This window comes from Gracilinanus agilis, chromosome 2 (genome assembly GCF_016433145.1).
Source record: "Gracilinanus agilis isolate LMUSP501 chromosome 2, AgileGrace, whole genome shotgun sequence".
NCBI classification, from domain to species: Eukaryota; Metazoa; Chordata; class Mammalia; order Didelphimorphia; family Didelphidae; genus Gracilinanus; species Gracilinanus agilis.
The window spans coordinates 370711588-370725497 of NC_058131.1; the positions used below are offsets into that span (position 1 = coordinate 370711588).

General features: G+C 38.4%; 1 protein-coding gene across 6 annotated transcripts in view; it reads right to left on the reverse strand.

Annotated features, from left to right (window-relative positions):
• The window catches only part of TENM2 (teneurin transmembrane protein 2), a 1052113-nt gene that overhangs the window by 563133 nt on the left and 475070 nt on the right, over nucleotides 1-13910 (reverse strand). Inside the window, exon 6 of one of the 6 annotated variants that reach the window (XM_044661703.1) lies at nucleotides 8790-8804. The exons of the other annotated variants lie outside the window; for them this stretch is intronic. Within the exon in view, the coding sequence (XP_044517638.1) occupies nucleotides 8790-8804 (15 nt within the window). The remainder of the gene's footprint in view (nucleotides 1-8789; nucleotides 8805-13910) is intronic. 6 annotated transcript variants of the gene reach the window in all.

The window sequence follows — 13910 nt, forward strand, 5'->3', positions numbered from 1 at the left end:
ATAGAATACCATTGCCCCTTCTTCCAAAACAGGGTTAAAACTGAAGGAAATGATACCACTGAAATATTATTTCAAGACAATGAAAACCACTGGCAGTATTTTCCTGAACCATAATACCCAATGAAGTTAAACCTGGGTAGGATAAAATACATTCCTCAAACCAAGGGTGATGTTCAAATCAAGGAAGTTGATTGGACTGACCAATATCTCTCTTGGGGTGCTGTGCCATATTAATTAGTGACATAAAATATACTGAATGAAATGATGATGACTTCCTAGATATCATAACCATCCAGGACAAAAGGTACTCCCAGAACTGGAAAAGAGATGGTAGCAGGTCTTTTTCTTTCTCCTTCCATATCTCTCTGTTACATACACAGAAAGGTAATAGCCTCCCTCAGAATGCCGTGTTTACACAGCTCTTCAACATTGCTGCTTAATAACTGCTCTAGCTGCCAAGACTTGCAGAAAGTGAAGTCTTATATTTTATTTTTGGCAGTTTCACTGGAAGCCATTCAACTCATTTTATTTATTAAAAACATAAATAAAATGGAAGAAAAAAAATCCTGAGATTCCAGGCTTGGGCTCATTCTACATTCCAACATTGGTCTTCTTAGCCAAAGGCCACAATCTTGAAGTTATGTAAATATTAACAATAAAAGCTTATGAGTAAAACTGCCACTAATTCCAACTGACATTAACCCATTGCAGATGAAAACTTAATTTTTGGGTAATAAACCTTTAGATGAAAGGCTAAGGATGGGAGGCGCGTCTCCTCTTGCAAAAAAAAAAAAAAAAAAAAAGTGGCAGTGTTCCCAAAGCTGGTTGGTTTCTTTGATGAAAAGATAAAGAAGACAGACAAGCAGATTGCATAAGAATGCTAAGGAGAACACTAGGATCTTTCAAAATATAATTTTATATTGCTCATTCCTTCCCATGCAGCTTCCTGACAAGAGTCATTTGTTTCCACTAGCAATAGACCTACCACCTCTCCTTGTTCATGGTGTATGAATGAAGGACAGAACTCTAGAAGAAAAGGCTGAGTTTCACTCTCTAGGTAGAATGTACAAAAGCTATAGAGATGAAACTTTCATCTTCCTTCCTGAAATGCTTCAGCATCCCAACCCTGGCTCTTCAGAAGATCACAGTACTCAGAGCTGTAAGGAACCTTTAGGGATCTAGTCCAATGTTGTTATTGTAAAGATAAGCAAACTGAAACTATCTGGAATGGGAGAAAAAGTATGAACCCTTGGAGTCAGAGGACCTGGGTGCAAATCCTACCACTGACAGGTAACTATCCATGTGATCATCAGGAAATCATTTAAACTTCTTGACCTGTAGATTCCTTAACTACAAAGGATCAAGGTTGTCCTAGATGGCCTCCATGGTACTGTCTACCTCCATGATTCTATGGTGCTCAGGCAAATAACAGAGGCAGGATTATTACCCAGGTCCTCTAACTTTGAATCTAAGACTCTTTCTATTATACCATGAGGTTCCATCTCTCTCTCTCTTCTCTCTCTCTCTCTCTCTCTCTCTCTCTCTCTCTCTCTCTCTCTCTCTCTCTCCCTCTCTCTCTCCCTCCCTCTCTCTCTCCATCTGTCTCTCCCTCTCTCTCTCCATATCTCTCTCTCTTTCTTGTTTAAAGTATTAAAATTAATTTTCTTTCATGAGGTTTAGAAAATGTGACTTCTTTTGGAGTGATTCCAAAAACCTTGAGTTTTTCCAAGACATTAGTGGAGATCACCCTGCTGCAAGGCTAAATACACAGTTTTCTGTATTTAGAATATATATGTGCTCAGGATTTGGAAGGTATTAGGCAGAGGACTCTTCACGGAAGTGGCAAAGTTCTGGTCACCAGGGACAAAAGACAAGATGTATTTATCCTCTACCCACCCCATGCCCATATTTATAAGGATCAATTTAAGTTCAAATGAAACTCAAGGCTAGCTTTAGAGTGCTCAGATCATAACCTTTAGCAAGTCACTTTGCTTCTTTTCCCTTCAGTTTCCTCAGCTGTATAATGGGCATAGTTCTACTTGTACTGCTTAATTTCACAGGACAGTTAAGGGATCAAGTGAAATAACATATGTAAAACACTATGTAAAACTTAAAGTGCTGAACAAATGTTAGCTATTATTAACCATATCTATATGAGCTAGAATGCAGAAGAGGGGAGCAGCTTTTACTTGATAACTGATCGCGGGCAAGAGGGATCTTTAAAGAAGGCTAGAAGGTGATAAGACAACATAGGGTCATAACTTTAGAGCTGACCTACAGAAGTTGAACAACTCATCTGGAATCAAGTATGTAGCAAATGTCTAAGTAGGATTTGAACTCAGGGCTTTCTAATTCTAAGCTGACCTGTTTTGTTTTTCATATTACTTTTTGAGAACCTTCCTTCTACCACAGTCTCACTATATCCCAAAGCTCCATTCATGGATTTAACACAATATCTCTACCAGTCAGTTTTTTTTTGGGGGAAATTAAGTCCTGTTTTAATGAAGCTTACTGTAACTCAAATCTCATTCTACTGAAGACACTTTCATCTCCTAATAGACGTTCTGTTAATTTCAAACAACCTGGACCTGGAGATATAGATAGAGAGAACTAGCCTCTGAGTTAGGAAGACCTGAATTCAAGACCTGCCTCTTGACACATATTGGCTATGTGCCTCTGGGCTCTTGTTAAGATAATAATTGCAAAGCAGGTTCCTCATCTAAACTGTACAGGAAGTTTCTCACATAGAACTCACTACATTGAAGAAAGGGCTATTAGGTAGCTCATTGAATAGAAGCTGGGCCTGAAATCAGGAAAACTCATCCTCCTAAAGTCAAATGTGCCTCAAACACTAACTAGTGTCTGGCTGGGTGACCATTTAATGGTCTGCCTCTATTTCCTGATCTATAAAATGAGCTGGAGAAGGAAATGGCAAAGATCAGTATCTTTGCCAAGAAAACCCCAAATGGTATCATACAAGCCTGAAACCACTGAACAACAACTCCAAAGAAATCATAGGCCCAATATAAATGAAAAATCCATTCAAGGGAATTTCAGTTATACAAACCCAACTGAAGTTTATAGGGAACATGCCTGAGCTAAAAGCATATCACAAAAAAGATTTTCATGTTTTTCTTTTCCACTCTGTTTAAATCACCTGTAGAACCCAAAGTTAGTGTTGGGTTGTTTGGAAATAGAAGTTACTCTGACAGGTCTGTGCGTGCTCCCTTTTTGCTGTGGAATATTCCCCTAAGTAGTTTTTGGTGTTTTTTTTTAAGAGAAAAAGGTTGCAGGTTCAATCAGCCTAGAGGGCTAGATCCTCCTAACCTTCTAAGTCAAAGGAACATTGAAAGGTGAGCAAAGCATGAGAATCTTCTTTTGAGCATGTGAAGACTTGAACTATGAGACTGGATCTGCCATTACTGTCGCCATCTTTTTCACATGTAGTCAGAAGTAAAGTCAAGTTGGCATTCTCAGGAATCTGAGGCCTCCTGTGGATACACCTTTTCAATATGCTACAGAGGAGCAGTAGTCTTCCATGAGAAGATTCTATCTCTGTTGACTAAAGAAGTCACACCCTAAATCATGCTGTTTCTTGTAGCCAAAGAAGTAGAGCAACCAAATCAGCATCCTCTAATGGAAAAATAACTGCTGTGGAGTGGGTGGATGAGAAAAGGAGACCCCAGGATTTGTACACAGTAAAGTAATAGGGCTAATTTTTCCTTTTCATTTAATTTCTCTGTAATTATCGCTAGAAAGTTTTTGGTAGTTCCTACATCATTTTAAACACACAGTTGATGAGGACCATGCTTGGTGATCTATAAATGCCATTTCCCCTGACAGCCCAAGGAAGGGAGGCAAGATCAAGGCTGTGTCCACTTCTTTGGAGCTGAGATTCATTTACTAGTCCTTTTACATACTTAGGGAAGTTATTAAAACTTCTGAGGGGGTGGATAAGTTTGCTCAGTGAATTGATAATGATGTCTAGTCCAAGTCAACAGAAATGGAAGTTCTTGGCAGTAACAGATTATTTTGTTACCTGTGTGAAATACTGTATCCTAGGTGGCATGATCAAAAGGCATTTGTGGTAGAGTTGAAAGAATGCTGAACTCTGAGTCAGGATAGATGAGGATTCCAATCCTGCCTCAGACCTCTATGCCAGCCTAGGTGTCCATGTGGGAGTAAATTATCCTCTATGAGATTCAATTTCCACATCCATAAAAAACAATCATCAAGTATTTATTAAACATCTAGTTTGTGCCAATCACTGCACTGGGGATACAAAGACAGATATAAAACAGCTCCTGCCCTGAAGGAATTTATATTTTATTGAGGGAAACAAGTACACATTTAAATGTAGGGGAGCATTCAGAGGAAGAACTGTGGGAGTAGAAACACAGAAGAAAAACAACTGCTTGAACTCATGGATTGATGGGGATGTAGACTTTAAACAATAGTGGAGATATCAATATGGAAATAGATCTTGATCAATGACACATGTAAAACCCAGTGGAATTGCACATTGGCTATGGGAGGGGTGTGGGGACAGGGGAGGGAAGAACAGGAATCATGTAACTGTGGAAAATTATTCTAAATTAATTAATTAAATAAAAGTCCCCAACCAAAAACAAACAAATAAATGTAGTGGAGGCCATTGAGCATGGGTAGGGCCTGGTCCCTTTTGGTAGACAACATGTTAAAGGACCACATTTCAGATGACTGGCAAATGAACTAGGAAGAGTTATCCCCTCAGTAGAGTGGATAAAGAAGAGAGGAAGAAAGTTTCACCCTAGAAAGGGGTTCTCAAAAAGGCTGAGGGAGGAAGCATATAGGTGGCTCAGTGGATAGAGAACCAGGCCTAGAGAAGGAAAGTCCTGGGTTCGAATCTGATGTCAGATACTTCTTAGCTGTGGGATCCTGGGCAAGTCACTTAACTCTCATTGCCTAATCCTTCCACTCTTCTGCCTTGGAACCAATAAACAGTACTGATTTAAGATGGAAGGTAAGGGTTAAAAAAAAAAGTCTGAGGGAGAACTGGATGAGTTGCAAATAGCCCACTCTCAAGAATAAGGAGCTCAAGTCTTCAATCTCTTTTTAACTAGGCATCTTCCATACACCCACCATGGACCAAGAACCCAATCTGAAGATATTCCATTACATGTGGCCCACCAGAAGGAGGCAGAGTACTAACTTTCACCACACCAGAATGGTCCTCAATACAAAATAAAAACAAGATAATTTAGGGCAGATAAGTAGGCTAGGAAACACTCCATGTAAGACAGCCACGGTATAAAAGAAGAAGGAAAGCAGAGAATGGAGTGGAAAATGGGAAAGAAGTAGTATAGTAGATACTCTGCCTCACTTTCAGTTAGACCAGCATGAAAATTCATCCTGTAGATAGATATCATGGAAGAAGCATTCGAGGATCAAACAGAAAATAGAGATTAATCGCAGAATTCTGGCCCAGGAGGGGCTAAGAATGTTATTCAATCCAAAACAGGAGTAAAAATATGATGCCAGACTCGAGGGCTATTCATTTGGAACCTTTCACCTACATTATATTTTAAAATCACAGGGAGAAAAGGATTCTCACAATAGGGTTAGGAACCTAGTAGAAGCTCATTGAGTTTACTGTAATCTAATAAACAATATATCAAAAGCTGAGTCTTCTGTGAAGAATGCAAAAAATTGGATACAATTTTAAAAAATTATCACTAAGACAAAAACATTTTTATAAAAAGAAGCAATAGCCTAAGTCTCTTTGAGTCAAAGAAAGAGAGAAAGAAAATATTTTGTCTCGTCTGGGTCTTGGTTTGATTTGTATGATCAGACTCTTCTAGCAGCAAGATGCTAAAATCTGGAGCTAGAAATGATTTTATCATTTAATAAAGAAACATTCACACTAACTTGCATGGGTGTTTGCTGAAAGAAATATAGTGTCATTTATGGTAAGTAAATAGTTTTCTCCACTGAACTCCTACTGAGGTAGAACACTGAAAAATGTGTTCTAATTTACTCAAGTAGAGATTCCAATGATACTCCATATTCAAAGAAGTCTTCTCTGTTGTGGGATTATTATTTGCGTGTGTGTGTGTGTGTGTGTGTGTGTGTGTGTGTGTGTGTGTGTGTACATCTGCTGCAACCTTTACTAAAGCTATGTTTATATTTCTCAATGTGAACATTAGGCACATGCGTCAAAGAAGAATGGGCATGCTGATAGCACAAACTGCTGTCTCCACAATTCAGTTGTTTTGGATAAATGTGAAAATGCAGCGGGACTTTTAAAAGAAAAATTTTATATCTTGGTTAGATTCTGGGGAGGGCTGACAGAGGAGGTTGGAGCATTCTCCATATTTTATATGCTTCTTTGCAAAAACCCAGAGGCGCATCAGCTCACAATGAAGTGACTAACACAGACTGAATACCAGCTTGGAAATTTTCAAGTGTCTTGGGAAATGTGTGTGTGTGTGTGTGTGTTTTAATGTATTATGAGAAGGTGATTTTCAAACTAAGTGATAACTGTGCTCACAGAGTTATTTGCAGCCAATATCAACCGTATAGGCACCCAATCATGTTCAATCTTTCTCTCTCCCTCCTCTTTTTCATTCAGGGATAATACCACTTGTTTGTTACCTTACTTCCCAGAGTAGTTGCTAGTCAAGTGCTTTGTAAACATTGAAAATGTTATAGATAAGCGTGAGCTGTTTTTCTTTACTCTGCTCTCCTTTCCCTCTTTTCTTTCCTTCTACATATCTCTCTTCCCATCCAATCTTCTTCTTTCCTTCCTAATCCCACCCCCCTTCTCTTTTCCAGTCAGCTTCCTTCACAAAACAATGCCAGGTGGCATACATTGCTCTTGCACAATTTCTATCTTTCTTTTTTTCTTGCCCCTCCCTGGAGTTTCTACACATTCCATTTTATATATTTATGAATGATGTGGGCAATGGAACAGAGAGTTTGTTGATACTTTGCATAAAACACCTCATTGGTAGTGTGTTTGGAAGTTATATAAAAATATAAGAAGGCGGCTGCCAGCCTGCTTTGGTAAAGGGAGTTTCCTATATCAATGAAATCGCAAATCAGTCCCAATCCTCACTTATTAAATATATCAACAAAAGTTTTACATGAAAAGTAATCTCACTTTTATAGTCACCACTGGGAGACTTCAGATAGTCCTGAATAATACACATGAAGGATGTGGGAAATAATTGCCCACATTTATATAGTGCCTAATGGTTTATAAAGGGCTTTCCATCATCCTCAAGGAATATTTTGGTGGACAAGAGATTCAGAGGTATAAACATTATGAATGGAATATGAGAGAAAGAGCTGGACCTTATTAGTGTATGGAAGAAAAAAGAAAGTAGACCATTGATTAAATAATAGTGGGCTATAAAACATGGAGGAAGTAGAGAATTCCATTATCAGTTCCTTGAGGAGTCAGTATGATATATTCCATAAATGGTGGGAAAGACCAATTTTAGTCTACATTTGCCATTTTCTACACTCTAAAAACATTCTTTTACTACACTTATTTACTGCTATTTTAACTTTTTATGCATATGTGTCGTAAAGAAGCACTTTTACTTAATGGTTAAATTGCTCCTATTCAAGTCCTGGTTTTGGCTGTGTGACTATGAACAAGGACCTTTAACCTTTCATAGCCCCCCATTTCCTCATCTGTAAAATGGGGATAATTAAGATTATTAAAATAATTCTAAATCCCTTCCAGGAATTGACAAGCAAAAGCAGACACGACCACCAACTAAAAACGAACATTTGAGTCATAGGATCATAGTTACAGGGTGAGAAGGGGCTTTACAGGCCATTTAATTTAGCCCTTTCATTTTACAAATGAGAAAACTGAGGCCCCAGGAAGTTAAATGAATTGCCTGAGTTAATTTCTTCTAGACTTATAAATCCTAGTTAATAAATACTCTCTGAACTTTGAAATGTTGTCATTGTCCGTTGCTTCCTGCGGTGTTTTGGAAAGTCTCATGTAGCAGGATCCTTAATAAAGCTATCATCTAGCTGCTTGATGATTAGAAAACTCCGGAAACCCTTATTCTTTTATTCTTACAAGAAATCTTAAATAAAGTAAGTAGAAACTGATGCCCAAACTAACACAAATAGCCAGTCTGTTGAACTAAATTACAATACTTAGTACTTAGAATGCTAAAGGATAATTTATAGGGTTGGTTTTTTTTTTACATTTAAAAAAATGCTTTTATTTAAATTTTTCTCAATTACATGTAAAAACTTTTTGCAACCTCCATTTTTAAAAATAATTTTAGAGTTCAATCTACAGTTTTGACTTCTTCTTTTCCATTTTCCACAATATCTCTGCTTCACAGGACTTTTGTAAACACTAGTGTTCTGCATCTGTCAATCATATACTTTCTTAAAAATTAAAGAGAAAGGGCCCTAAGAAATCCACTACCTGGGGCAATAGAAATTAATTCGTAATTAAAGGAAGAGTTTGCCTAACCTTCAGTTCCCATTCCTTGTAAGATCAGATAACCAGGATTTTGCTGTGTGTGGTTTTAATGTTACAATTGGAAATGAAGTGCAGAAGGAGGAAAATGGTATGCAAAAAGGAGTCTCCCCACCCCCACCCTCACCAAATGCAAAGACAGACATACCCATATCCCTCTGGAAATTGATAAGCAAAAGTAGGCATGACCACCAACTAAAAGGTGACATTTGTTCTCAATTGTAGTGACCCAAGAAAAGCTCCATTTCTAAATACTGAATATGTTCCATAACTATTCTGTGTTTAACACAAATACTTGTTTCTGCTAAATCTATTAAATGAAGGGGGTTAAACCAGATGACTGCCTAAGGTCTCTTTCAGCTCTAGCTCTATGTATGAACTCATAAAGGATTTACCCAGGGTCCCCCAGTTAGTAAGACTTTGATGTAGAATTTGAACCTAGTTCTCATGACTCTAAGGCTTATTTTCTTACCCAAAATCACAGAAATAAGTTTGGTTGTTTCTGTTCTTGTTATTCAGTCATGTCTGACCCTTCATGACCCCGTTTGGGGTTTTCTTGGCAAATATACTGGAAGGGTTGGTCATTTCCTTCTCCTGTTCATTTTACTAATGAGGAAACTGAGCCAAACTAGGTGAAGTGATTTGCCCAGGATCACAGAGCAGTCTGAGGCCAGATTTGAACTCTTCCTTATTCCAGTCCTAGATCTCTATCCACTTCCATATGTAGCTGCTCTGTTTGTTTTCTTATGGGAAGATCATTTCAGTGATGAGGAACTTCATCTACTAATGCAGATCAACAAGTTCTCTCCCACTCATCATCTTAAGAGAGCTCCCTGGGGGCACACTGAGAAGTTAAGCAATAATGGTCACACAACTAGCATGTCAGCCAGCCAATAAGCATTCATTAAGGGCCAACTATGTCCACATACGCTAGCAGGCACAGGGAAAACAAAGGAAAGGCACAAGTCAGTCTCTGCTTTCAAGGAGCTCACATTCTAATATGTGAGGCAACAGGCAAGCTAAGTACAAACAAGACCTATCCAGAATAAATTGGGGGTATTCTTAGAGGGAAGGCACTACAAATAAGGACAATTCAGAAAGGCTTCCTGTAGGAGGTGAGATTTTAGCTGGGACTTAAAAGCCAAGAGGGAGAGATGAGCAGAGGGAGCAACCTTGTCAATATATTAGAAAATGGTGTTAATTCTCAAGTGTTTTTATAGACAAGGCTCAAAGATATCTTTTGATTGACTCAAGGTCATTAAGCTAGAAAGAGATGGAACTCAGACCAGAATCCACTAAAACTCCTAGATCTGTGTTCTTTCCACTTCACCAAAGTGTTTCCCTTAAACTTTCTTTTTTAAACCCCTTCATTTTCTGTCTTAGGATCAATACTGTGTATTAGTTCCAAGGCAGAAGAACAGTAAGGGCTAAGCAATGGTGGTTAAGTGACTCGCCTTGGGTTGCCCAGCTAAGAAATGTCTGAGGTCATATTTGACCCTAGGACTTCTTGTCTCTGGCTTGGGTCTCAAGCCACTGAACCACCAGTTGCCTCCTATTTCCTTTAATCTTAAGAAATGCTGTTAGATCCCTGAAAGGGTTAAATTCCTTTTCCTTTTAACATTTTATTTGAAGAATGCATGCTTGCCTTCTCCACTCTCCATATTCAGAATTTGCTGAATGATCAGACTAGGCAATGAACAATTTCTGCTAACTTGGAATAGCATACGGTTTTCTTGACAGCAAGTTTTACCAACTTCAGACCATCTGAACGGTAGTGTCAATAACGTGTGCCACAAAATTGACTAAAAATAAAATAATCAATACGCTTCAACTCCATCTGTCTTCATTAGACTCAGCTAGATCTAACAGAGGCCCCCCTTTCTTGCACTTGAAATATCATTTCTTGGCTACCTGAAGAAAGGCATGGAAGATATAGAATTGCTTTTGACAAAAAGCCAGAAAGACCCAGAAATAACATTTGGAAAAATTAACCGAGTAAATTAAAAAGAAGTGCTTCCTTTACACCAAGCCCAGCTAAAATCACTTAATATAAACAGTACACTTCAAATCATTAAGGTAGCATGCAGGCATAGCTCACTTTATGCAATAATTAAGTTCCCTACTTTTAGACTCAGCTCAAGTCCTTCCTCTTCAATGAAGTCTCCCCTGGGAACGTAAGTCCAAACTGGCTTCATCTTTCGCTGAATGCCTCATGTACTTAACACTGAGGGACAGTGTGGTGGTTTATGCAAAGGATGCTGGACCTTGAGCCAGGAAAGACCTGGGTTTGGATCTTGCCTCAGACCCTTCATCACCGTGTGACTACAGGTAAACTATTTAACCGCATAGCCTCAGTCTCCTCATCTGTAAAATGGGGATAATAATACCCGAAGTAATAAGGTTATTGTTAATATCAAATGAGATAATGCTGGCAAACTGTAAAGTGCTATTCAGGATGTCCAAAAAAATCTTAGTTCAGTTTATTATTTAGTGGCTTAAACTGCATGGATAATTTTTGTACACTCTTTATAAGGGTCAATCATTAATCTTGAAACCATTTATTTCTGACAAAATCACGTTTGATGCAGCATTGCTATTGAGTGCCTAATTTCTGTAGGCAGGTGGAGTATCATGGATAGAGAACCATCCTCAAAGTCAGAAAGGCCAAAATTTAAACTTCTCCTTCTGATATATACTGACAGTTGACACCTGGTCAAGTCGCTTAACCTCCGAGTACTCTAGGCTAGAGTTGTCAATCATGCCACTGGAGTACTTCATGCTTCCCCTAAGACTCCCTAGTGATGCCTGAAATTGATTAAAATGTAACTGGGAAACCCTTAACAAAGTAAATAAAAATTATAATAAAACATAGACAATGTTCACATGTGGTTTTTTTTTAAGTCAATATTGGTCAACTCTTAAAGACATGCAGTCTTTTAAGTTGCACAGAAGGTTTAAACAGTTGTGGTAGAAGGAGTTTCTTCACCTGGGAGCTCCCCATAGTAAAGAAACCCATCACACACCTAGTCCCTATCATATTTTCCTAATGACTTCATAAGGTCAGATGCAATAAATGTTCAACTGTACTTTGCTTTTTTTTTTTTTTAACCTTTACATTCCATCTTAGTATCAATTCTAAAAGAGAAGGGTCGAAAAAGCAATTGGAGTTAAGTGACTAGATTTTCACCCAGCTAGGAAGTGATTGAGGTCCAATTTGAACCCAGGTCCTCCGGACACTAGTCTTGGTTCTCTATCCACTGTTCCACCTAGCTGTCCCTGTACTTTGATTTAAAAATGTTTGTGTAAATTGCTTGAGTAATTAAAAACCCTTTAAATGGAAACTTTCTAAAAGAGAACAGTCACATTGAGAGCAAAGGAATACCTCAGCTTAGTGCAGAAATAGAGGTAGTATGGACCTCTGTGTTTAGAAGACAGAACTGGAAAATATGATTCTTCCCCCCCTCCCCATTTTTTTCCTTTATTGAAACTCCAGAAGGTATCTGCCAATTATAGTGTGTGTGTGTGTGTGTGTGTGTGTGTGTGTGTGTGTGTGTGTGAGTGTGTTGGGGAGGAACCCCAGCAACAATAACTAAAAAAACAAAGGTTCCTCTATCCTCATTTCACACAGAGTAATTTGAAAGTGATTTCAAATTAACATAAAGATGATAATGCCCATAATACACTGGGCTATCTATCAAACCAATTTGAAGAATTCATAAGTTTCCTGTTTATACAGGTTTGTCCAAGTCATAGAAGTGGGTGTCTAATTTAAGCATGGATTCTCAATTTGTACAAGGCAACTATATTGTGCCACTATGAAAAAGAATGGGATGGAAGCATAAAAGCGGTAGCTGAAATACAACGTATACATTTTACATGAGCCAACTGCCTCGTTTGTGTTTGCTACCATGCCAGCTGTTGTTTAGAAAGTACTATGGTCCAAATGGAAGGAAAAAATGCTGCCCTCCCCATCAGCCTAATGTAAATATTTTTAACTGAATAATTCTTGCTATGCTTTGTAAGCCCAGCAAACCTGCCTCAGTGTTTTCAACACTGCTTACAGAGAATTGTCTACTTTTATTGTGTAAGTGAAAAACTACTGTTCCACCCTGGCTGCAACAAAAAACCCTTCCCAAACAGAGATTTCATTTGGCCAGTGCAGACAAAGAAAGAGAGTAAGGTTAATGGCACCGACTGTAGACTCAGCACCTCCAATAACAACTGAATTGCTTAGTTTTATTTTCTAAAACTTAGCCCCAAATTAAACCAGACTGCAATATCCAGGAACTTGCTGCTATTGTGACCAATTCACTAAAGGCTGGCCTTGTTCTTTAGATGGGTAGCAGCACTGGTTCAGTGGGCATGCCTGTGTGAGGTCCTCCTTGCTTACACCAAGGAATCTTTCTACCTTAAAATGTGAAATGTTCTCTCAAGTATAGGAGGACTCTGGGAGAACCATTGTGTACAGGCTCTGCCTGTTGCTGTTGCCTAGGATTTAGAAAGCAGACTCTCATAAAATATGATAGTTTTGTAGAATGTCATTACAATGAAGGACTTTAGGACTGGTCCAACCCTCTCGTTTTTGAAATAAGCAAACTGAAACTTAAAGCAACAGGTACTGCCCCCAATACGGGAGATAGCTAAGAGTATTTACTGTCAATGAGAATTCATTGAGGACTACAACATACTCACAGTTATGATTATAGTAAATAAATGCCAAATATTTTGGCAAGGGAAAGTCTTAATAATTAGGGGGATCAGGAAAGGTTTCTCCTAGGAGAAAACATTTGTGTTGGGTCTTCGAGAAAGCTAGGGCTTCAAAGGGCAAAAATGAGAAGGGAGTATGATACAGGTTCTGGTGATGGTTTAAATAAAGACCTGGAATAAAAGCAGGAAATGGGATGCTAATTTTGGAGAATGTCTAGATTGTGGATAACCATGGAAAGAAATGCTTCTGTTGAATAGTGGAGCAAAAACCAAGGTATGCTGTTCAGACGTTTCAGTCCTGTCCAACTCTTTTGATCCCATTTGAGGTTTTCTTGGTAAATATATCAGAGTGGTTTGCCTTTTCCTTCTCCAGTGCATTTTATTGATGAGGAAACTGAGGCAAAAAGGGTAGACAAGGGATTAAATTAAGTGGGAGATGAAAAAATGGAGACAAAAACCCAGTCCAGCCTGGCGATTTCTAGATTAATTCACGAAAAAAGGATCCCTCTTCCTTCTCTCTGTGATGAGAAAAATATTTCTCCAGATTTCACTCTGTTCCTGTGATTCATGTGTTATGACAGAACATGAGCTCCAGAGCAACCACATGTTCTTTTTGGATCTTCTTTTGGAATCTCTACCAGTGACCTTCAAGAAATCAACCAATATGCACTTATTAAGTGCCAGATACTGTACTAGGTGTTAGAAATAA